This window comes from Drosophila biarmipes, chromosome 2L, assembly GCF_025231255.1.
Source record: "Drosophila biarmipes strain raj3 chromosome 2L, RU_DBia_V1.1, whole genome shotgun sequence".
Lineage (NCBI taxonomy): Eukaryota > Metazoa > Arthropoda > Insecta > Diptera > Drosophilidae > Drosophila > Drosophila biarmipes.
In genome coordinates, this window is record NC_066612.1 from 4854545 (window position 1) to 4879039 (window position 24495).

The following is a 24495-nucleotide window of genomic DNA, read 5'->3' on the forward strand; positions in this document are numbered from 1 at the left end:
GTGCGTTTCAGTATTTTTTCTCTTTTAAAAAAATCGTTTTAACGGTCCCAATTTTTCAGTATTTTTGCTTCTTCGATTACCGTGTCTTGAAAATATCGATAACATTGATGTTAACATCGATGTTAATCCACCTCTAGCTAGAATCAAAACACTTGCAATGTTACGAAATTTTTCCACGCAGCTCGGAAAATGCGTTTTTCAGTTGCAGCCTGTTCGCGAAATGGCGGGCCATTCAAAGTGGGCCAACATAAAGCACACAAAGGCTCTGAAAGATGGAGCTAGGGCGGCATTATTTGCAAAGATTTCTAGGCAAATCCGCATGGCCATACAGGAGGGCAACTCCGCGTAAGTCATTATCACTACATCTCCCATTTTTGTGAATTAAAATTGAATATTTCCTTTAAGACAGTGATCCGGCCATCAATTCCCTCTTGCGCACGGAGATAGAAAGAGCCCTCAAGCAGAACATGCCCAGCGGAACCATACAAAACACTTTGAATAAATTTAAATCCAGCAAAATGCAGCTCAAAAAGTACCGGCTCGACATCAGGTACAAAAGAAGCGTATACTTGATATGCATTTTCTACACGGACAACTTTTCGGGGGTCAAGATGGATGCGACGCCAATGATTAAGAAGGCCGGGTAATATCTTCTCTAATATTATATTTTCCCTAAGTTAAGCAAGTTCTTATCTTTTAGGGGGGAATTTATGGATGTTGGCAATCTGTTTGAGGACTTTGGCTTGATAGAAGCTCGGTTTGATACATCAAAACTCCTCAAAGGGTCCAGTTTGGAAGATAAGGCCACTAATGATGCTATAGAACTTGGTGCTGAAGAGATCGAAGTAGTTGACAATGCCGAAGGATCAGTTAATGTATGTAAAGAGTTTGGTTTTATATTTATTATTAAAGTAATATTTATTTTGCCTTTTTTCTTCCTCCAGTTCCTATGCAGTCCTGTTGTTTTACCTAGTCTAAGTAGAAACCTGGAGAAAGCTGGATACACCGTTGACAGCAGTGAACACATATTTTCTCCTATGGCAAGGCTCAGTCTTTAAACTTGAACTATATATCTGAATTTTACTGATAATGTTTCATTTTCAGAATGTTGTGCAATTATCCCCGGAAGACCAAAAGGCGTATGATGTGTTCATAGAAAAACTAAGAAACATACCAGGCTTAGAGGATATCTATGACAATGTTGAACAAAAATAACTTGTTGAATAAAACAGAAAAATAGGCAATATTAAAAAAATTCAGTTAATTTTAACATCTGTTAAAAACTATGTTAAGTTTTCAGTGTTCCATGACCAATGTTCCTAACACAACGAAATCCCGCTCTGTTATTCAAAGCCTTATGTAAACACGCTGAATACCCCTAACGAACCACAGCTGTTGTGTGAACGCAAACCAATTCATGTGCAAGTCAAAATCGTTGGTCAAAATAAAATAGCAGACTTTAAATATGAATTATTTAAGGGTTATCCGGAACAATTGGAAGAAATGCACGTTCGGCGCGGCAGTGTCTGTGTACGCTCTGCAGTCGCTGAAAACGCACATAGAGTATGCATTCAGAAAACACCAATAATTCGGCAAAACTTTAACCTCTCTTCTTTTTGAAAGGATTGAACAACATATGAGGGAGTTTGCCTCAAAGATTCAATCAAATCAAACAGCAGATCGACCGAAGAAGGTGCTGGTGGTCATGAATCCCGTGGCCAATAAGAAGAGATCGGAGAAATTTGTATGTAGCTGTCGCGGCACTTTCCCAAGATCCTAAAACAGCCTATGTTTTTCAGTTCAAGAACTACTGCGAGCCGGTTTTGCATTTAGCTGGATACTCCGTGGAGATCCTGCGCACCAACCACATTGGCCATGCCAAGAGCTACGTGGAGGAGATGGCTGCGCTGCCCGATGCCATTGTGGTGGCCGGCGGCGATGGAACCTCTTCGGAGGTGGTCACTGGCCTCATGCGAAGGCGCGGCAACCTCTGCCCCATCACCATTCTCCCGCTGGGCCGCTCCGTCCAGGCCGCCTCAAAGCGCTTCCAGATCTTCGGCGTCAAGGACGTGGCCTACGTGAAGAGCCTGTGCAAGGCACTGGAACCCATGCTCAAGGATGAGAGCCAGTACCAAAGCGTGATCCGCTTCGATGTTATAAAGGGGGACGAGGAAAGCGACAGCCAGCTGAAGCCCATATTCGGCCTGAACGGTCTCTCCTGGGGCCTAATGGAGGACATAAATTCGGCCAAGGATAAGTACTGGTACTTTGGCCCCCTGCGTCACTATGCCTCCGCCGCCTCCAAGTCGTTTGCTGATAACTGGAGCCTCAAGACTGACTATGTGTACACACCACCGTGCCCAGGCTGCGTGGACTGTGCTTCGACTCAGCGGCAGGAGGCCCTGCCCGTGGGCGGAGGCCTCTTCACCAGGAACCTCTTCAAGTACCAGAAGAACAGCGGCGAGCCCAGGCGGACTCTGGTTAAGAACGACAACTGCGGCAACAAGTTCGAGGGCAGCGTGGAGGCCAGCCAGATAAACATCAATTGTGTTCAGAACGCGGAGAACTTCGCGGAGCTGGAGAGCCAGTTCATCAGCTCGCTGCAGCCGGGCTGGGAGTTCATCAAGCAAATTCCGCAGGTCACATGCAGCAACATTCTGCCCAGCCTGGTGGTGAAGAGTCGCACCATTCAGCTGCATCCGGCCGGCGAGATGGCGGAGAAGTTCTACTCCATCGACGGCGAGGAGTACGATGCAAGACCCATCAAGGTATCTGTTGTCCCCAATGCTATTAAAGTGTTTTGTTGAAGTTTTATCGTGTATATTAATGAAAATCTTGATTAAAGGGCGCTATCAACTAGTATAGCATAACACATTCACAGCAAAAGTTAACCGCTATTTCTTCCCAAATCCAGAGCTGCGTGTAATCATTCTCAAATTTCTCTGCGGTGATCAAAATCAATTTATCGTTTATTCGAATGCATGAGCCAGTTTTACGGCGCAGTACCTTTATTGTAAATGATTTTGGCTTGCAATTAAAGTGATCATACCAACATTTTCTGGCAATACACTCGATCGAACGGATATAGCGTGGAAAGTAATTTAAGCCTAAGTCGATCCAGTTGATCCTCGACGAGCACTCCCACGGTCGCTGCTTGAAGCCGTCCATCCGCGGCTGTTGACCCACGCGATCCATGAAGGCGCTCCTCGTGCGCAGGCTCTTGCTCCTCGCCGGCTCCTTCTTCTCCACCATCGCGAAGTGGTTGGTCTCCCAGGCGGGAAAGTGGCTGACCGAGATGGCCTCGCTGTCGGCGTAGAAGGGCAGCTCGTACGAGGACCGCTTGTAGCCCAGCTGGTAGCTTTTCTCCTCGGGCTCGCCCGGCGGATCGATGCTCATGTAGCGCGGGTTGAATGCCTGTCCCAGGATTTTGGCCAAGGACTGTGTTGAGAGCTCGGCGCAGTAGTCGGCATCATCTTGGGCCGAGCCAAGGAACGCGAAACAGGTGAGGAAAATGGCCAGCCAGTTGAGTTCCTTCTGTGGTTTCATACTTGGACACGGTGTTTGCAAAAACATGGCTGGCTAAAAACAGGGTTACCGCAGTAAGAGCACCTGATATATCGTTTCACTTGCTGAAGCTATCGTTTGTAGTATTTTTTTGGAACCTGATCAAAAAATAAAACAAATTTTAAAAGGAAAAACTTTTTAAGTGCTAATAATCCTTATAATCGATCATCTAATTTTTATTAAAAGATAGTAAATCATAATTTCTTTATTCATAAGCAACTAAAATGTATTTAATTCTTTGGACAAAGTCGAATAACTAATAACTATAAATCAGACAAGCCATTATGTCTTTTGAAATGTTTTTTTATTAATCTATAATTTGCAATATAATATAAATTTGAGAATCCATAGATCCGTGCTCCCACTAAAATGGGATAGAACCCCATCTCTATGAGCTATCCGTTATGATTATCAAAACACTAGAGTGTATGTTGTACGTTGTAAAATATACATATATTAAATCTGCATTATTAAAAATGATTCCTCGAGTTACAACTACTGAGTGTATGCTAGTCCTTGGGTTCTGTGTAAGGTGAACGAGTCGTACACGCGCTGCAGCTCGGACAGGCGGTACTCTTCGAGACAAACGATGCCCTGGAGCGTCGGGGACAGCTTCAGGGCGCATGATAGGCAGTGAACAACGTGTCGCTTCTCCTGCTCCTTGATAAACAGAACATTGAAAACCTCAACCTGCAAAGAGTGGTTTATCGTTTACTTATGGTTCAAAGTAGTATAATTCCAAGGAATATCCAGGCATATACCTCGCATTGTCCGCAATAATGGGACGCCTCGTTCTTCCCGCGTCCATTAAAGCGTATTTCCACACCTTTCGATCTAACATACTCCTGTATGTGCAAGACGTTTTTGAGCGTTTGCAACAAGCACATTCTGAAATTTGCAAACAATTATTATTAATTGTTAAAATTTGCAACAGATACCATTATTTAATGGTTATACACTAACTTGATCAGTTCGAAAAGTTTGGTATCGGAGACCTTAATGTTTCTGGCCAGGTTCCAGCTCAAATGAACCATGGGAACAATACTTTTGAAGGCCTGCACTTTATTCCATTCATATCGCTCGATGGCCAGCGAATACTGACGCGCGGTTAAGGGTCCCACATTCCACGCAATGTTGTTGCACCATCCCACCGACTGAACCCAATGGACGCAGCTAAAATAAGAAATAAAATTGTAGACTTGTTTTATAAAAACAAGTATCCCTGCTTACCCCGCGTTCACCCAAACCAAGTCGCCGGGTTTCTGTATAAATCTGTAAACTGGAATATTCTCCTTGTACAGATCCTCCAGGACGGGCCACCACGAACCGTGCAGATAGCTGATGTTGTTCTTCTCGCACAGGTTGTGGACTCCGCCCCAGTAGGCGTCCGGCACGGCGAACCATTCACAGTCCCCGGGACCGATGTTGATGTTGATTGAGCAGAAGTTGTTGTTCTCCTGGTGGCCAGGCGTCCTGCTTCCCGGCACCTTCATGTACAGCTGAACAGTGTTCATGCCCAAAATAACGTGGCCCACGTGGGAGAGCATATTGGCAGCGGATATTACTCGAGCAAAAGCTGGCAGTTTCTGTAGCTCTGTTAGTTGTGGCTTCCACTTCTTCTCATCGGAGAGATCGACGTTTGTTCCGAATCTGCAATAAACGACAAACCATTAAAGTTTAGCTTTAACAAGTTGGTTACAAAAGAGTTAGAGTAGTACCTTAACATTTTACTATTTATTTTGTGTTTTTTACGCTTTAAGACAATATTCGAATTGGATACCGAGTCCTTTGAGTCCGAGTCCGACATTGCCTGCGAGCCCGGGAAACCCTTATCGCTTTCATCCTGCGGTAAAATAAGCTATACGATAAAGTAAACTGTATTCATGTTGACCAGGGACCTCACAACGAACATTACCTTCAGGCTGTCTTGAAAACTGGATGCCTGATACTGGGCATATTTGGCAATTGTGGTGTGAGACCGATGGGAAATGCAGGCCCAAACGCGCTTGCCCTGCGAAGTGTCCCAGTTTTCGTCGGGCGACTGATGGACCTGCGTCCGGACCTCAACACTGTGATCCGGATTGGCCTCCACCAGCGTTTTGGTCGAAAAGAGACCGAGATCTAGCTTCAGAGCGCCAGCCAAGCCGCGCACAACGGCGATGGGGTGCTTCAGGCAAAACTCCTGCAGCTGGGGGCTGAACGCGTTCTTCTTATTTTCTAAATGAACCGAGGGTGTGGGAGGCAGGAGTTGATCCCTCGTGAGTTTCTGCGGTGGGCAGTCGGGCGGAGATGGCGGGGGCGCGTTCACTTGCAAAATAGTGCAGTGCACGGGCGGTTCATCGATGGGCAGCAGCTTCACGGCTGCCATCAACTGTTTTGAGTCCATTTGTATCTTAAACGTGGTCGACAAGTCGTCGATGACGCCACCATTGAAATCATTATGCTTTGAGTCCTCATTGTTACTCAGTGCATCCTGGCTTAAACGCTCCAGTTTGATAGTCTCATTTTGTTTGTAAATATCATTCGAGATGTCATCGAAGGTGTCCACAACACTTTGTTCCGAATTCTTGTTGCCTTCCGGCATGGCGTTGAAATTGCGCTGGTTTAGAGAGTCTGAAATGTCTATCATACAGATTTTATGATGTTGTTAATAAAGATAAAATATATCGACGTACTTATTAGATTTTGATGCAATTGCGAAGATGTCTGAATGTTGTTTTGCGTTAACTCTGGCTGGCCTGCTCCATCATCCTTGATACGTTTCGCGGGTACGGGGCTTTGGCTGAGTTGGCTGTGCGGATAGGGTGGAGGTGGCCCCTGAATTGGACTTTGCTTTGTAATCTGTCTTGGTAGCATCTGCGCTGTTTGTTGTTGGCGCGAGTTCATTTCTAATGATATTGGCAGGTTCCAAGCTTCCTCAATTGAACACAGCTGGCGGCGCTTCGATGTAATACTTGGCAATGGTGCTTGACTAAGTTGGCCCTCTAGATACGTGATTCTCTGCGACAGTCCTTTCGACAGTCCAATGGTATCCTTTTTCATGCGTATTGCTTGTTTTCTTCGCAGTAATGAAGATTTCTGCAAGAGCCAATGTTTAGATACTGCTTAAAAAAACAAGCCTATGGACTTACCTGGAATGATATTTGTTTGGTTGCATTTAAATAGCAAGCATAGGCATCTCGTAATTGACCACAGCTCTCATAAAGTATACCCAGGTTGGTCCACGCGGCTTTATGGTCTTTATCCAATTGCACAGCGCATATGTAAGCTTGAAGGGCGTCCGTCGGTTGATTTTGTTGCTGATATAAAACGCTAGAAACGAAGGGGGCAATTGTGAAAAACACGGAAAGGCCAAACATTTATGACATGCTTACCCGATCGAACACCAGGTATCTGCATTTCCCTCACTCTTTTCCACCGAATTGCGATATGCTAGGAAAGCATCGTGGACCTTATTGATGCCCGCGTAACACCTGCCCAGTAAATATAATGATTGTCCACTCTTTGGGTCGGCTTCGATTGATTTTTGAAGAAAGTTCAATGCGTTTGCTTCACGTTCCTTTTTTTCGCCTAGGCATTCTACGCAATGGTACATCCATCCTGAAATAAAGATAACATACGATTTACAATGTATTATGTTCTGCTCTGTAATTCAATTGAATTTTAAATAATTTATAAACCATTTTTAAAAATATCTCACCTAATTGTCGATAAACATCTGCTTTCAGTTCCAATGAAATATTTTTTTCATTTAAAAGAAACTCGTAGCCATCCTTGGCCGCCTTGTGCTTGTTTTGAACTTCGTACAAATGCGCGATTTGAAATTTTACTAAAAAGTATATAATGATAAGAAATATAATTTAGAGGATATACAAATTTTATTATCTAACTTTTTTAATAAAAGAATGTTTCATACTTCTCTGTGAGTTGTATTACGATGAATAAATATTTTAATGCGAAACATTATAATCAGCACAATAAGTCTAATGATACTTATTTCTTGAGTTCTATTTGAATTCGTATTTTAATTCTTTTTCAAAAAGAAATGCTAAAGAAGTAGGTAATGTGATATATCATAATAGAACTTCTTACCCTGCAGTTCTGAAAAGGTCGAGGGATATGTATAAAGCAGCGCCAGTTGCAAATGTTTCAGGGCAATGTGAAACTCCCCGCAATGTTTTAGCATAAGACCTAGGCGCAAATGGACCTCATTTGCACATGTAAAGTTGGGACTTAGGTATAAAAGCTCCTGAAATGATTTGATGGCCCTGGAAAAGAAAGCAATAAATAGGGGTTGAAAAACGAAATTCATACGGATTCAGAAATTTGTTGCTGGTTTATTTAACTTAAATATTTTATATATAAAAAAACGCCTTCAATTAAATTTGAATTTTTAATTATAAATCTCAGTGTATTTTTTTCAAAAAATTGTAAATACAAATTCAGAACCGTTATTTCCAGTGAACTGTGTTTACATAAGTACATACATGTGTACATACCTATGAGCATGCAGTCACGTACACACAGGCATACATATATACAAACAAATTCATGTAACATAGTTGACTTAACTAGAACAACAAAGTTCACTGCATAAATGCAATTTTCAATGTCTTTTAGCAAGTAAAACTCGACTAGAAAGTGTGAATTTCGATTATAAATAACAATAGAACTTGCAGCCGTCGGCAGACATGTCTGAATGCACTTAGAAAAACGAGACAGGCATTTTCATCGGTAGCCAGTATCAGGCACAATTCTCTGTTTTATTGATTATTTGCGCCAGACTTTGTCTGCCTAGAGGTTAGCATTCATAATGTTTGTGATTAAACAAAGAACACATTTTAACCCCGCAATTCACAAAACGACCTTAAAGGGGGGCAATTCGTTGCATTTTGTGCACACACACACACGCACAGGCACATTGTACATACATGTAATCAGAATTTATGTATTTTTATAACACCGATTTGCGAAAACAAAGGAGGAAATTTCTTGAAAAGATTTACTCCCGTTCTATTCAGTCACCCTAATTAAAGCCATTAGCCATTTTGTTTGGAAAATTTATGTTTAGATTTGTCTTTCAGAAAAAGTAAATCAAATAAAATCACAACCTAGGACCGATAACTAACCAGCAAACGCACTTATTTCTGTGTAGAAAATCTCCAGTCTTAATTTTAATTCGTTGTGAACTGTTTACAAATATATAATTCTAGTGGCAGTGTTGTTTCGTGTAGAATCTATTTAGTAAACAATTTAATATCAATACAATAGAGATGTGATAAGCTCGATAAAGTGAGAAATGGAAACGCGTGAAATCGGAACGTTATATCGATAACGATTTATCGAATAGTTTAAATGCTAAATGGACACGGTTCCACTGCATTTGCGTCCACATCCACTTTTAAGAATACAAAATTATAAATTAATAGGTAATATGTAATAATTGTATCATATTTCAAAAATAATAGTGTGTTTGAGTTTAACACTCGTCAAGTATCACTTTGTATTTACCCCTCAAGCTTGTCCAAAAAGACACCTTTTGCAGATTGGTGATTCGCGACTAACATTTCTTATTTGATACCAATAAAAAAATTTTTAAGAATGTTTTTTATAGTTAAATATACCAAGGAATCGCCAAATTGTAGATTACTTGTTTAGGAAAAAAATAATTTAAAGATAAATGTGAGGAACAACACATTTAATTGTCATTTTTAAATACTTCTTTGGGGATTTTAGTTGTAGAATCAAAATCTAAGTCAGTTTAAGATTGAAATGTCAAACAAACTTACCACTTGAAGCACCTAAGTTTAAAGTAGGCTACGCCTATTCCATAAATAAACGCGTGGTTAGTCCAGTAATTATTTTCTCGGAATCGTAAATACTTCTGGTACGCAGATAGGGCTAAAATAAATATTATAAAATACAAGATTTATAATCACGAGTTTACAATGTTCTTAGGACGAGTAGTATTGTTAAACTGACAGACTTGGATTGTGGTACACGTCTTTCTATAATTTTATAAACTATTTGCTTTTATCAAATTAAATAAATGACAGTTGCTCTGAAGTTTAAATATACCCTATACATAGTTATATATATGTTTCACATATTATATAACTGGAAACCTTATGTATATCTTGAAGCTCACATATACTATAAACATTTAATCATCTCTATAATAAATTTAGTAGACCTCATATTGAATCTCATAGTCGACATACTATGCCGACGTGCTCATATGTACATATATCATTTTGGTGAACCTGAGTCCGCAGAATGTATCTAGTCAAGTGCACGAATATGTTTATTTACCTTCCGAGTATTCGCCAAGAAGAAGATGCAGGTGGCCAAGCTTACAAAGAGCATTGATATATTCTTCATCCTGGCCTTTCTCACCTCCAGCGGCAACCTTTTCGGTAATTTGCTTATCGAGAAGCTTGCTGTCTTCATTATTCTGTGACGATGCGTTTTCCATATGTTGATCCCCAGGGTTCGGAGGGTCATACTTTTGTATGGCATGTTTATTGTCATGGGTGCTCTTCGTATCAGGCAACTGGCCATTGGCAATGTAGTTTTGCAAGTTCATGACAGTCTGTTGAACCAGATTCCTTAATTCCACATTTTTCGGGTTGGACAAGTCCAGAAAGCCATAGTATCGACTGAAATTTATGTAAATATTATTCAAGGAAGACCATGCAAACCATATGTGTTCTTACCTATCCAGCTCGCGGATGAGGCAATCATCCTCAAAAGAAAGCTGTCCCATTGCTAAGACAACTCTTATTGCAAACACCGGTCTTCAAAGTGTGGAAAATAATACAGCGTAGTTTTTAAAACCTTTTTTATTTATATTTTCATTTTAGTGGTGGCACAACACTAAAATATGGTTAGGGATGAGAGAGATTGCGATATAAGTCGTGTCACGGAACTCAAAATATGGGTTTCACACCGCCAAATTCTTGGCGGAACGATTGGAATTTTTGGTGGTTAAAGATTTAAAAAATTAAGTAAAACATGTATTTTGATTTTTTACCAGTCCCAACTAAAAACTAAGAAGGCATTTAACAATATATCCCAAAGCCAAGTACCTCCGAATCCAAACATATTGGTTTTGACCCAACAAAATTAGATAACTCTACTGGCTTGGGTCAGCTTTTGATATAATTTGGTTATCGATATATTTTATAGTACATAAACTAATTCAAAATACAAATGAAATTTTAAAATAAAATTTTTACGAATCTAATTCTTAAAGCTGCAAACCGTTTTTCGTGAACAACAATTGAAATATATAGAAGATTTAAATGGCAAGTTCACAATATATATTGACGTTTTCAATAAATTTATCAAAATTTCTCAAAAATTTCATAAAATATAAAAATCCATAAAGAAATTCCCTTGGCCATAGACATGCTTGCCGAGTTTGTTAAGAATCCTTTTTCATTTTCGATGTTTTCATTAACTGTAAAAAGAAAATGTTCTTGTTAGTCCTCTATGGCAATTAAGGCTTAAAAAAACTTAAAAAGAAACAAATATATTAGATAAGAAATTATATTGAAAACAATTATTTTCGATATAAAGGCAGACTGCGTTATGGATTTTGGGGGTCCTCGTGATTTTGGGCCCAGGCTCGAGTCCACTCTGGGGCTGAATTCAATTTTTTTTCCCACCTGTATTTTATTTTAATATTTTTTTTACTTATAAATACAAATCATATAATACCAATAACCGATATGATTGAGCATAACTTACATGTGTCCGCTGGGTTTGTAACATCCACTGAGCCAGCTTCTACGTTTTCGATATCTAAAAAAATATTTATTAGATTATAGAGAAAACTTCGTATTAAGTTTATGAGGTGAAATGTGAATACAAAAATTGTGCTTGCGATTAAACCCTAATTAAATTATCTCTTACCGTTTTCATCTGCATTTGTCAAATCCTCTACTTCAGTTTCAAAGTCATCTTCAGCTGAGAAAATAGAAATTAATTTTTAAATATTTAAAAAGAAAGTGTAATTTTAAGGGCCTTACTGGGATTAACTGGTTCTTGAAAGTACACTGCATCGGGCTCAACATATTCCTTAACTAGAAGATTTTTAAAAAGTAAATTAAATAGTTATTATACATCTTGTTCTTAAGATCTAAGTACATATGCAAATATGACTACTAAATTCCGGTTTAGTGTGGATCATTATCGCAAAAATATTCTTATCAAATTGCAGTTAATCTTTCTTTGAAAAAACAATGGAGGGTTTCCCCGAAACGATTTGATTTCGTGATCTCTGTGGGATAAACTATTTGACAATAATAAATACCATTTATTTGCATTACCTATTTCTGCGCTTTTTCTTTGGCGATAAGGTAGGGATGCACTGTAGTTATTATTTTGCATGTCCGCAATCTCTGCGTTCTGTAGAAGTGCATATATCCAGCCCAAATATGAGTTTAGTTGCGTAAATCTCGCTGAGTTTCGAATTTCAAGATTAGATTCGCGTTTGCTTTTCGATGAAAATTCGAAGGAAATGATTCCCACTAAATTACTTTCGCGAACAACCCCGTATCCAGGATATATATTTTCTTTGCTGGACAATTTCCAAATCTGTGGGATGGAATTTTTTAATTCAAAAAGTTCAGCAGAGCTCTGCATAATTTTAGAATAATCAGTACTTACTGAGGATTCCACGCCTTCTTCCAGAGGAGAATCCTTGAGATCATAGTCAGCCACCAGAATCCATTGAATATCGTTTCTCTCCGAAAGGGGAAGTTGTGTACTTAGACTCAGAATAGCAATATCGTTATCCAAGGACGACACATCAAATCCAGGATAGATGTCAATGCCACTAACAGAATATGTCGACTCATCCAAGTCTTCGCCTCTAAAGGACACGGCTAATTCTTCAGATCTTAGAAATCCCCTTCCGCTTGAGGTTTCATTAGCACTCAAGAGACACGAAGCAGCCGTTAGGACTAGACGACTTTGAATAATATTCCCGAAGCAGTGACCATCACTCAGAGTTCCCAATTCGTCCTTTTTGTGCAGGAGAACTTGGTAAGGAGGACGAAAGTACTCATTTTGGACGCACGGGAAGAGGCACAAAATAATCAGAGCTACCGAAATCATAATTTCTTTTGATACGTCGACGGGAGAACCTTGACTGTCTTCACGGCTCCGGCTCCCTTACAAGTTTAAGATAGTCGGAAACCCCAGATGCACAGCACAGATAAGGCTTATCTTTTTATATAATTTATACTGTCACAGCAGAATCCGCATTCGCAGGTTTTATTCTAGCCCTCAGTTAACTAGCTTAAACAGGTGTGCGTAGTAACACTTTACTAAAATTAATTGAAATTAAAGAGGGTGTCAGAAGCATCACAGACATTACTTCCAAGAGATAACAAATTGCACAGGGGCCGCCAAATTTTAATGGCTTATTTCACATGTTTTTACTGTTTTACTGTTGTTTGTACTGCTAAAACAACCGAAAAATTTAACAGGGTAGGCCACTAAAAGTCTTTTAGGGTGAACCTTTAAAGGTAAAGGTTTTCGATAAAAAAGTTATTTTTTTTAATTGAAAATTTTGTTTCAATTCATTTTCAAGATGCACCACTATATTGGGAAATAAAAAAGATAGAATGTTTTTATATTATTTAAAACTAAAAGAAGAGTTTTATAGTAAAAATAAAAAATAATCATTATTCCTGAGCATAAGAAATAAAAAATGATAAAACTCCCATACAAAATAAAGCTCAGAAATATTCTTTATTTTCGATTTTTATTTTTTATCGCTCAGGAATAATAGCAAATTTTAAAATCAAGATAAAAATAGATAGACAAAGAGAATCACTACGAAATTTTTCTTTTTCGCGCATGTCGATCCGAAGTGGGTAATTTGTTTTAATTAAATAACAGATTAGTAATCATTATTTACATAGTCCTAACTTTTTTTTATTTTCGTTTCTTTTACATTTCCCCGGGAAACCATTTGTTTGTAAACAAACGCATGTGGCTGAGCAGTAAGTCCACAATTTATGGAGTCCGGATAAAGTCGTTCGCAGAAAAAGATAGATAAATTGCGTACTTGGTAGACCCGGAACGGCTGGACTGGTATAGTCGATTGTTCCGACTGTAATATACCTCGCAGTTCTCAGAGTAAGAATCTTTCATTTTAAAACCCAATAAATATGTTACTCGTTTCACGGACCTTTAAAAAATATATATAAAAAATAATTTTGTTTTTGATTAGTTACCATTTTAATGGTTTAATGAAATTGTGAAACAGTAAGCCGGACTTTAGGTATATTCCATAATGATAAACTTAATTACATATGATTGATTTTAAACATTACAAATATTTACAGTATATCGCTTATTATGTTATGCAACAGTAAGCTTTAAATAACAAAAGTTTCAAATTTTATTAACTTGAATATCGAGTACAATAAATTTTTTAATTTAAATGAAACCCCTTTTCTTTAGTTGCTGTTAACAAGCGCTCCTTCATGATCTCCTCAGTTGGGTAGTCCGGAAGCTTTAGGTAGTGAACGCAGGTGTTCACGGATGGATAGCTTCCCACGCCAGCATCTACCTTCCGAACAACTGTGAGTCGGGGATGTAGGTTCGCAAGTCCCCCCGGGGGCAGGCTACTGCAACCAGTTGTGAATTGGAGGAAGGCTTTCCTCTCGTCTCCCGACATGCTTAACAAAACGTTAACAAAGCGTTGGAACCCAGGACTGAAAAACATTAATTGGTTAGTTTTTGATATACCAAAAATACAAATCAATTGCTGTGGCCACATACCTGTCCTTGTTGTAGCCAAGTTTCGGTTCCGTGTACGAAATAATGTCTTCTCGGCTCCAGTGCGGGAACTGCTCGCCGCAAATCATCATACGCGCCTCTGCGGGCGTAAAGGCTGCCAGCTTTTTCAGGGGGAACACCTCGTTGAACCCGTCGCTGAACGCTTTCATTTGCTGGGCGATGCCGTCCTGCAGGATGAAGTTCATGAGCAGTTCGCAGTAGGCTTCCAGGTTGTCGATGGTCACGTTCATAGACGATCCGTTCGGCAGCAGTTCGGCCTGTGTGTAGCCATAAATCGAGGAACTCGGCAGATACGTGAACGTAAGGGCCAGGTCCTCGAGGGACACCTCCAAGCCATTGCGCGTGTGCAGCTTAAGCTCGTTGATTAGTTCTTGTTTCATTTCCGCGCCTATAGTGTCGTCAAACTCAATTGACTGCTTTCGCATCAACAGATTCTGCAGTTCCTGCAGGAATTGATAGCGAGTTGGGTCTATTTCCTTCAAATTCTCCAACGAAAGAATTCCACCGAATGCGTTGCTCTTATTTGAATCAGTTCGCAGTAGTTTAGTGCAGGTTTCCAGTAAATCAGATTCTTCGGACACCAACGAGAGATCGCCATTTCGTCTATCCGAAATAACTTTTTGGAGATTACGTGATAGGACTTTGTTGTGACAAAGCAATTGAAGAAATGATGTTGATAGGGGTATATCCACTAAGCGCATATCCTGCAATACTTTGGCCACAAAGACGCCGAAAAACCAGAAGTATTTGAGTACCCTCTCACATATTTCGGTGTTCTGCGGCAGTGGGGCTGGGAAGATGCCGTGCTCCCTGCGATTTACGTAATACCCAACTGGTTTTGCACTGCCCTCCGTGTTCTCCGGTGGGTTCTCGGCGTCCTCACCCAAGTCGTCGTCACACAGCCACATACAGAGGTCGGCTCGTTGAATTTCCGCAGCCACCAAGGCGTAAAACTCGAGAGTGGGTCCCAGGCCAGTGCCCTCCTCGTCCAGAAACTCTACCTCCAGCACAGATTTGCGATTGCAGTGGGTCTTCATCACCTGCATGGCCCACTTGAGCAAATCCTCGTTTCGCGGCACCTTAACACGTTCGTGCTTGAGACGGCCAATGCGGAATTCGTGATCGTCTCGTCGCGGACTCATGATGGGTATCCGCTGCCGCTCCACGGTCACATCTCGCTGGGATTGCAAGCAGACTATGCTGCGCGATGCTCCGAACGATGTGCAGTTGAAGTACAGCTGCCTGGTCTCGAATGGGAACAGGAACGGGCAGGATTGGTTCAGGTTCTCGCACCAATTCGGCAACGCGTTGCTTGAGAGCACCAGTGGATCCTGAATTTGCTGCTGCAGCTTGTTTGTTATTTTCTTGCTGATGAAGAGATCCTCGGACAAGGCCGAAACACCAAGCTCCTTGACGTCCGAGTCGATGTCGGATTGATTGAGACCATTGATTTGAGTGAGCAGCTCAAGGACATCGTCCACGGAGCACAGGTTGTTATCGGCCACGTTGAATCCGATGTGCATGGGCGAGTTGGGTGACAAAGTTGATGCTCCACTCTTTGAGGACATGTCCGGCGATTGGGCAAACTCCTCCGACTCCAAGCCAGTGGTTTCCTGCGCCTCGGGAGAAACCTCTCGGTACACGATGGTGTAGGTGGGCTCCCATATTTTTCGGAATTTATCCACCTTGTTCAACTGACTGCACTGCAGCAATTCCTGCACTGCTCTGAATATGGTCCAATCGGTGTTGTTCAAGTCGATTTCCACCTCCGGAATACCTCCAATGCCAGGACCGCGCAATTTAAGTCCAAGCAGGGGCTGTTCAATGGTCTCCGGCCCGCTTTGCTGGGGTTTGGGTAGTTCAACGCCGATGGGGGATAGTTCCAGATCAGACGTTTGGTTCACATTTGTGCGGCCCGGTCGCGGGTCAAACGCCGGAATCAACGCGGAGAACTGCCTCTTCAGGACGAATTCGTCGTCCCAGGACTTGCGCTTGGTCACACCCACCAGCCTGTTCTCCAGAGCCTCGTCATCCATGAAGGTAAGCAAGTTTCTGGACACCATCACTTGCAGCAGCGTGTTGCCCACCTCTTCGTATTCGTCTTCGTTCTCCTCCTCATCGTTGTCCTCATCCATGTCGTCCTCATCGTCCAAGTCTCCCAGCAATGCTGGCCCCCTGCAGCTCTCCAAGAAGTCCTCCAAGGACACCTGCTCACTGTCACTCGACGTGGAAGTTAGACTCATTGTTAGCGTGTGATTTATGGTGGAGGCCGATTGCTGACCCGTAGAAGTATTTGTTGGGTTCGACGGGGCTATGTTTTCGCTATTGTTCGACGACAAACTTGGATAACTTTGGGCGGTGCTTAGCAGGCCAGAGTGGAAGTTGCTCGACAGCGCCAGCTTGACCAGACTGGTCACCGAGTGGCCGAGGAATGAGCCTGAAGCGTTCTGATCGCCGTGCTCGTTCACATTCACATCTGCATTCATAATCTGATTATCCTGTATGTTGGTACCCTGCGAGGTGCGCCGACGAGCGATGGCGGCGAATGTCTCCAGCAGTCCGGTGTGGGTGGCCACTTCCGAAGTAGAAGGAACCTCTGAGGCCGAAGTGGTCGTCAGATTGGGAACACTTATGCTCATCTGGCTGGGCACCGAAACGTTCTCGGTTGCTATTTGCGGATCCTTGATGTCCACAATGGACAGGACAGCGTTCGGTTGCTGGGCTGGTTTCAATGTTACACTGGGCTTCTTTGAGCTCTTGCTGGGGAACTCTTCGGTTGCAACAATAATTTGTTTTTGATTGGCATTCTCGGGATTGATCAGTGCCTGCGCCTTCGGCGTCTTCTTGGTACCCACTGCCACATTGGCGCAGGTCGCTGGGAAAGGATCCGTGGATAGAATGTTATTGGAGTTGTTCCGTACCATGTCCACGCCATCGCGCATTTTGTCGATCATTTCGAGGGCCTCGGTCGAAAGCTGTGTGACCGGCTGGCAGGTCGCAATGTTCGAGGTTCGGAGATTCGCCAGCAAGTCCTTGGATATTTTATTCACCGAGTTGTTGGCGTTCATCTTGTTGTTCTCTTCAATGTTGGATATGTTTTTAATATCACTGTCGCGCGGCAATGAACTCTGTACATCCGGAAGGCTTGTGCTTTGACTCGCAGTTGCGCTCTCAGCGGGTTTGCAAGCGGGAGTCGTCAGAGGGCTGCATATATTTTCCTTGGACAGCTCGGTTAGGGAAAGGTTCTCCGAAATGGTGGCTAGGTCGGAGACAATACTTGAGTTAATCGCCGGCATGGAGTTGTTGATGGCCGACAAGTCCGATATGTGCTCTAGCTCTCGACTCAATGGTGACGGTCCGCTAATGTTGTCCTTATGCGTCTGGTTGGCACCCGACTCCTTGTGCTTGCCTCGAGCTTCCCTCGAGGAGGAGGTGTTTACTGCAAGTTGGTTTGAGATTATCTGCGTCTTTGCCGAGGCAAACACGTTCTCGGCAATCGTTTCGACCGCCTGCTTCCAGGCCAAGTTATCCGCTGAAACGGTTTGATTGGACGCACCCTCGGGGTTCTGGTTCTTCTCAGTGGCCTCGGGCAGGGATGGCGTGGAACTCGATTTGCGTGAGGTGAGTGTGTTACCCTTTTCATTCAGCTTTGCACCTGCATTCACCGTAACCATCGACTGGTTTCCCTCGAAGACGGAGAGATATTCACAATCGGCCAACTTCAAATCGTACTTTCCCTCGGCTCCCATGCGGTAGGAGTTGCGTACGCCATGGTCCCACTTCACATCGATCCAGCCGTTGTGTATTTCTCCGGTGATTGTGCCCTCGGCACAACCATCCTGATCCTCCCACCGCCAGTCGACGCCCCGAATCACCCGTGCACCGGTGGTCATCTGCTTGAGCTGAGCTCTAATCTGCCGCCTTTCGCGCCTTATTTTGGCCTCGGCCTCCTTCACGCTCTTTCCAATGTCATCGGCCACTCCCACGACGCGACCATAGATCTCGAATCCACTCAAACTCAAATAATGCGTCTGTCCAGATGCATTGCGTCCATTCTGCTGGATTCTAATGTGGCGGTATCTGACGGAGTCGTCATTTGCGCACGTAATGGGCCAAGTGGCTGTGCTACCTGGCTCCACGAGGGCCTTGTCATCGACATGGGAGCTCAGGGTTGTCCAGCTCAAGCCGTCCTTTGAGCCTTGCAGTAGCCAATTTCGCAAAGCCGATCTTCCATAGCCGCGGGCATGACGCAGCGTGTAAGCAGTGGGGATTATGTATACGCCCAAGTCGATGGCGAACCAGGCCTTCTTGTTGTCCTTGGTGTGGCAATTGAGTGAGATGCTGTCGCGAGACAGGATATCCTCCAGCTTGCCATATGGCAAGGTCTTTCCCTCCGAACTGGTCACTTGCACAAGGCCATATTGTGCCGGGTTAACCCAATCGCAAGTCTTCGCATTGGAGCCAATGTAGAACAGCAAGCCCTCCTCATCGAAATCGAAAGAGTGCGAAAACACGGTTCCGGTCCTATGTTCCCGTATTTTCTTCAAATAGAAGTATGTAGACCGGTCGAGGTCGTACCACTGCTTGGCCACCATTTTCAGTAGGTACTTGGATAGCTGTCCAATTGTGGCCAAGGGTTCCATTTTCAGAGTTCGGCCCGATCGGTCGAAAAGGGTGCTTTCGCACTCTGCACGCTCCAAACGGAAGCGAAGACGCTTCTGCAGGATTTGCAAACTGTAGCCTGTGCAGGGAGTGTCGTACAAGTACACTGGTAGCTTCTCGGTGCTTTCCAAAACCGACACGAGCTTCTGGATCAAAATACTTGCAGTGCTCTTTGTCCTTGGCTTGTTCGTTGCAGATTCAACGTTATCCTCGAGTATACATTTCTTGAATACAGCAACTCGTTGTTTCTGCATTTTGTTTCGCTTGCAGCGAGGTGAATTATTTTCCCAATGGTTAACCGACAGAACGGCCACCAGTGCTTGTACCAAACCCGACGAATGCATTTCATAGGCGCTCACAACCCCATCTTCGTGTATCAGTTGCGACAGCTTCATTAGGGCGTCCGATAGGGTGGTTTCCCAGTTGCCATTTGGCGCCATGTGCTGCTCCTCAAAGGATAGCTCAATTTGCTTCACGATGTCTGTGAGAATTGCCACGGCTCCTCTAGGAATTGTTTGGGCTGACTTGAAGTACTTGTTGTAAATTTCCCGGGACAAATTTCGAACTTGGAACTTTTGACCCTCTGTCTTGGACTTGTTGCGCTTCTTTTTGGCCGTTGACCAGCCAGAGGCGAAGTCGGGACCGAGGACAGTTTCTGCCGTGAAGGTGTGCTTCGTTCCGCGATTGCTTTCGAATATAAAGCCTGGCAAGTCATCCTGCAGAACGGTAACTTGGTGGCCTTCAGTGTTGTGAATTTGAAGTTGATTGGTTTTATGCGACTGCAGCACCCAGTTTCCCACAACCAAGCGAAGGGCACTCGCAGTGGGCAAAATGGGCTGGGATACAACTCCTGGAATCACGCAAGACCGAGCTCGCATTAGTTTCTCAAGAAACTCACCGCGATTTTCTGAATACAACATATATTATTAGATTTAAGCTGTTCAAATATAAATATTTTCCATTTACCTGAACTATCATTTCCATTTTCCGGGCTTCCACTAGAGTACATTGTGGCAAGCTTGCCATCTATTATGAAACGGAACCATCCGTTTGAGCCGTTGGACAGCTCAAGGGCTACAGAGTCTGACCAGACGTACAAGCAATCGCGTCCCCTGCAAATGCTCCACTCCTTCCAGTGATATGGCTTTCCCTGCAATATCTCCTTTGCGTCCTCCATAGGATCATCTAAAGTGCAATTTGAAAATAAACATATTTCCATTTAAACAAACCCAAAAATTATACCTGAAGTTGATCTTGGCGTGACCACAACGCTGGTCGAAGTCCTTGGCGTTAAAGCTGGCTCCTCTTGGTTTCCAGATGATTGTACGTACAATTCCTCTGCATCACTGTCCATCAGGGCTTGGACCTTTGCGAACACTCCTAGTCTTGCAAAATGATCCAGAAATTCCTCTTGTGTCTTACACATGATTTCCTCAATAATGTTTAGTACTATTAAATGACCATCATCGTCATCCTGAAACGAATTTGATATATTAATCACTTGTTAGTTGAACCATAACAATCATTTCTTCTCACCTCGTTGTCCAGGACACTGGCGATTACCTCGATCAAAAGGTTTCCACCATTTTGGCCTGAAGTTGAAGCCTCATCTTCGCTGAAATTGGTTTCGCTGAGACTCTGGAGCACCGTTGGGTACGCGTATTGTACGATCTTTTTAATCAGTGCCAAGCTGGCACGGCGCACGCTGCCCAGCATGGAACCCAAGAAGGTGCGACAGAAGATGGGCAGGAGCACCTTTAGGTAAATGGGCGCCATTTCGGGATCGCCTCGTGGCTCCATGAGCGTGTACTTCTTGCCATCCTTGTTCAGAAGCGAATGATCGGGAGACATCCACTCCCCTGGTGACTGCAAAATTGCCGCCACCTCTCGATGTCCATCGTCCAATCTTTCGCGCGCTTTATCCAATGGGGTTTTGCCATCTTCGTCGCGCAAATCCGGATAGGCTCCGAATTTTAACAGGATTTTTGCAATGGCCGGGCGACCAAAGCAGGCGGCGTAGTGAAGGGAAGAGCTTCGCTGGCCCTTGTTGACATCGGCTCCCTTCTCGCACAAATATTCCACCATTTCCAAGGTGCCAAAGGCTGAAGCCCAGTTCAGAAGGGTCTGGCCCACATCATCCATACAGTTGACATCAATGCCGCCTGATTCGATGGCCTCACGAAGGGCTTCCGAGTCCTTCGAGCGTATGCAATCGATGAGCTGTCGATGGGTGCGATCGGTGTTGGTATTATTGCGCCTAGGTCGTGGCGCCAACTGGCCCTGATTTGGGTTGTTACTTCCTCGGTTCAACGCTTGGCGCCCCTCGAACAAAAGTAATAGCAGGAGATCTGCGAATCGCATGCAGTCCAGCACACATCGTTCATCGCCCTGCAGGGCCCTTTCGAGGGCATCGGCCAACTGGGACCGCAAAATGTCATGGGTTATAGAGGGCGAACCGCGGCAAAGTGTGGACAATAAGGAAATCGTAGTCGATATGGACTGGGGGGATGCGGCGGCATCAGATGACTTTACTTTGGTGCTGTTGGAAATGGTTGCAGTGGCCGCAACATTTTCATTAATTGCATCCGAGTTTGTGGTTGCAGCGGGCTGCGTGGAGCTAGTCGGTTGAGCTCCTGCCGTCGATAGCGACGAGTGTGTGTTGCCTCCGACACTTTTGAGGCGCTTCAGCAGCTCGGTGGTCAAGCCATACTCTGCCAGCGGGGCTGGGTCCACCCACTTGCGTGTGAAGCGGTCTGCCACGGAGGCAAAGCACTTCAGTGCGCCGTCGGACACCATGGCATCCTCGTGTTGCAGCAGAGTGCTCAGACTCTCGACGCAGTTCTGAATGCAGGGCGTGTTGGGCTCGACCTTGGTGCAGAGTCGGGAGACCACGGACATGGCCGAGTGCAGGGTGTCCTTGTGCACCTGCGAGCCGCAGTCCCGGATGAAGGACAGGACGCAGTTCAGGCCACCGCCCTCGAAGACGGCACCCGCCTCTCGGGTACAAATGAGCTCGAGCACCTTGATGCATTGCTCTGCGAGATCGCGAGATGTGCGCGACGATAGATCGGCAACCACAAGGTGATTGCAGATGGCCTTGATGGCTCCATCGATGGAAACGATTCGCCTGGTGCACTCCGCCGAAACGTCCAGGTAATAGGTGATTGCTCGCGCAGTGACCTCGAGTACATTTTCTGGTGCAAGTTCATCTAGGAATATCTTGCACAGCGCTGGCAAAAACGTGCGAGGAGGACAACTGAAGTGCGGAATAAGAAAACGAGTGTTTAAAAGTGAGTTAAACTATAGGTGGACGTATCAAATACCTTTCGAAGCAGCGATCTACATTATCAGACATGAGGAGCAGCATACACAGCTGCTCCAGGGCAATCAGTTGCATGTCCCGCTCATCTCCCTGTCCCATGGACAACCATTCCAGCAGCGTCTCGGGGTCGACATCGCCCATCTGTAAGGTAAACAACAAAATTTTGAGTATTGACTTTGAAGCTGTGACTGTAATGTATTGACAACTAAAAGACAAATTAACAAACACGCAGAGGTGCCGTCTAATGGATTTCTTTCGTGTTATCCAACCAAAATTTATATTTAAATGTGTGTATTGGTTGAGAGGACTGACATTGCAGAACAATGCGCTGTCCCTAAGCTAAGTTTAATAAGCAAATGGAATCCATTTCAGACAATTTTTTCAAGTTTTAAGGACCTACATTTTAAACAGGAATTTCAAAGGACTACTGAATAGAAAAACTCCGAAGTTAGAGTTACTTACTTTTTTTTAAAATAAAAATAAGTATTATTTTCATCTCCTCAACAATGTTTGGCTCACCGTGATTTACTTTTTACTCATTGTGGTTTATTTATTAGTAATTTGATTACAGAGTGTAAAAATCATGCCTATACGAAAGCAGCTGAATTAACTAAGATGTAATCTCTTGCTACTTTAATTACAACTTTTATCAGTTGACCAATGCTTGCAATATAAATTCAGTTTATGAAAAAGAACCATTATAAAATAGTTGATTGAAATAATATTTAATTATAATTTACAAGATTGAATTATATTTCACTTACCGCAAATCGAAATTTGATTTAAGTTTCTTAACCAAAACTGAAAGAGCCAAGATAAATATGTATATTAGTTATAATGATAATTACGAATGGGGTTTATAGTATCTAATTTTATTTAATTTACGTATAGTTATCAAGTTCCTAAAAGTAACTGAAGAAAAGAATAATAATGATTGCCGATATTGAAGTGGAAGTTCGGGTTGCTAGGCATTTTTAGTTGGCAAACACACGGATAACTAGATACGATAAACACGTAAAGCAAAACCGAAATTATTTACTTGAGTAAGTGAATATTACTCCTCAAGAAAGTAGTGGTAATTTTCCACAGTTATAGAAAAACGGTTATTTCATCATTCTTATAAAGACTGTTTACTTTTTTAATAATTATGTACATGAAATCTGAAAGCAGTTCTTATAGAATAATGAGTATTTCATCATTCTCATACAGAGTTATTGGCAACATTGAGTTCACCAATTGGATAACTTATCGTTCCTTATAAAGTAACCTGAATTGCCAAGCGAACACATGGCAGACAAAGAAATAGTTGGAGGGAAACTGCGTTGTACCATCCCGAACGCACTTAAATTTCACCGCGATGACTCGGTTTTCGACTTGTCATAATGTTATTATGCACACACTCACTTATATTGATTTGGCTCAAGATAAGGAAGAGTGTTTATAACTAATTCCTAGGGAAACAACAAAAGCAAATATAAACATACATCGATATGTACGGTTATGCATACGTACATACACATGTATGTATCGAGTACATACTTTTTCTTATACGATTTTAGGCAAAAAAGAGCTCACACAGTTCTTATTAACAAGGCAATTGCCCTTGTAAACTTCTTTCTTCCCCAACAAATTCACCAATTCGGAGCCAAAGAATGATGACACCTCGTCACTCTTTTCTCCCCCTCAACGAAATTCCAGTTGTGTATGTATAATTTAAGACCTTTCTTTTCGGGAACCAAAACTACTCTGGAGTTACATAAAAACGCAGTTGTAGGTCCATTGTCTGCGACCAGGTATGTACGCATTTCGCAATACATATGCGAACCAGCGCGAAAACATGTGTACGTAATGTAATTGTCCATTATTTATTAACATTAGTGTCGTGTCTGCTCGAACGCAATTGCACACACATACATATGGACACGAATGGACCCAATTCTGACCAAATTCCCATCGAACCCAGTTGATATACCTTTTTTGCATTATATTGAATATTTTGCTAGGGTTCGCAATCTTTTTTAAAGCTGCTTCTTAAAGCTTTTTAACAATTACTCAATACACCACACTATTTTTATTCACACAAATGTCCAGCAGCTCGAAAATTGATTATAGAGATGACACACAGCCGA

General features: G+C 42.9%; 6 protein-coding genes across 9 annotated transcripts; 2 read left to right on the top strand and 4 right to left on the bottom strand.

The window, feature by feature from the left end:
• The first annotated feature begins 123 nt into the window (after nucleotides 1-123).
• LOC108035218 (probable transcriptional regulatory protein CPn_0573/CP_0176/CPj0573/CpB0595) lies at nucleotides 124-1466 on the top strand. The gene is made up of 5 exons (XM_017110748.3): nucleotides 124-345; nucleotides 410-643; nucleotides 701-875; nucleotides 945-1040; nucleotides 1105-1466. The coding sequence occupies exons 1-5, from the start codon at nucleotides 158-160 to the stop codon at nucleotides 1213-1215; spliced, it is 804 nt and encodes a 267-aa protein (XP_016966237.1). The 5' UTR covers nucleotides 124-157; the 3' UTR covers nucleotides 1216-1466.
• LOC108034571 (acylglycerol kinase, mitochondrial) lies at nucleotides 1416-2886 on the top strand. Its single transcript, XM_017109505.3, has 3 exons — nucleotides 1416-1563; nucleotides 1624-1744; nucleotides 1800-2886. The coding sequence occupies exons 1-3, from the start codon at nucleotides 1466-1468 to the stop codon at nucleotides 2805-2807; spliced, it is 1227 nt and encodes a 408-aa protein (XP_016964994.1). The 5' UTR covers nucleotides 1416-1465; the 3' UTR covers nucleotides 2808-2886.
• LOC108034581 (protein trunk) lies at nucleotides 2857-3627 on the bottom strand. The gene has a single exon (XM_017109517.3). It carries the CDS (start codon nucleotides 3571-3573, stop codon nucleotides 2857-2859), a length of 717 nt encoding a protein of 238 aa, XP_016965006.1. The 5' UTR covers nucleotides 3574-3627.
• A 364-nt stretch (nucleotides 3628-3991) lies between these two features.
• On the bottom strand, nucleotides 3992-10428 carry LOC108034534 (lysine-specific demethylase 6A). 4 transcript variants are annotated; one of them, XM_017109478.1, is made up of 14 exons: nucleotides 10281-10428; nucleotides 9877-10223; nucleotides 9354-9465; nucleotides 7657-7832; nucleotides 7265-7393; nucleotides 6939-7164; nucleotides 6696-6876; nucleotides 6240-6642; nucleotides 5480-6186; nucleotides 5283-5407; nucleotides 4795-5214; nucleotides 4528-4737; nucleotides 4326-4452; nucleotides 3992-4254 (listed from the first exon to the last, which is right to left on the bottom strand). In XM_017109478.1, the coding sequence occupies exons 1-14, from the start codon at nucleotides 10328-10330 to the stop codon at nucleotides 4060-4062; spliced, it is 3408 nt and encodes a 1135-aa protein (XP_016964967.1). In that variant the 5' UTR covers nucleotides 10331-10428; the 3' UTR covers nucleotides 3992-4059. The 4 variants fall into 4 exon arrangements, with proteins under 4 accessions (XP_016964967.1, XP_016964952.1, XP_016964975.1 ...); XM_017109463.1 differs by having other exon boundaries at nucleotides 5283-5422; XM_017109486.3 differs by lacking the exons at nucleotides 9354-9465; nucleotides 9877-10223; nucleotides 10281-10428 and adding an exon at nucleotides 8694-8838 and having other exon boundaries at nucleotides 5283-5422.
• A 279-nt stretch (nucleotides 10429-10707) lies between these two features.
• On the bottom strand, nucleotides 10708-12734 carry LOC108033772 (uncharacterized). Its single transcript, XM_017108374.3, has 6 exons — nucleotides 12238-12734; nucleotides 11898-12165; nucleotides 11598-11651; nucleotides 11482-11535; nucleotides 11317-11370; nucleotides 10708-11026 (listed from the first exon to the last, which is right to left on the bottom strand). The coding sequence occupies exons 1-6, from the start codon at nucleotides 12685-12687 to the stop codon at nucleotides 10911-10913; spliced, it is 996 nt and encodes a 331-aa protein (XP_016963863.1). The 5' UTR covers nucleotides 12688-12734; the 3' UTR covers nucleotides 10708-10910.
• Nucleotides 12735-13851: 1117 nt separating this feature from the next.
• Nucleotides 13852-24482, bottom strand: LOC108034150 (E3 ubiquitin-protein ligase Ufd4). The gene is made up of 8 exons (XM_017108952.3): nucleotides 24339-24482; nucleotides 23131-23167; nucleotides 22368-22507; nucleotides 20581-22300; nucleotides 20287-20518; nucleotides 20011-20229; nucleotides 14365-19951; nucleotides 13852-14297 (listed from the first exon to the last, which is right to left on the bottom strand). Exons 3-8 carry the CDS (start codon nucleotides 22505-22507, stop codon nucleotides 14015-14017), a joined length of 8181 nt encoding a protein of 2726 aa, XP_016964441.1. The 5' UTR covers nucleotides 23131-23167; nucleotides 24339-24482; the 3' UTR covers nucleotides 13852-14014.
• Between the last annotated feature and the right edge of the window lie 13 nt (nucleotides 24483-24495).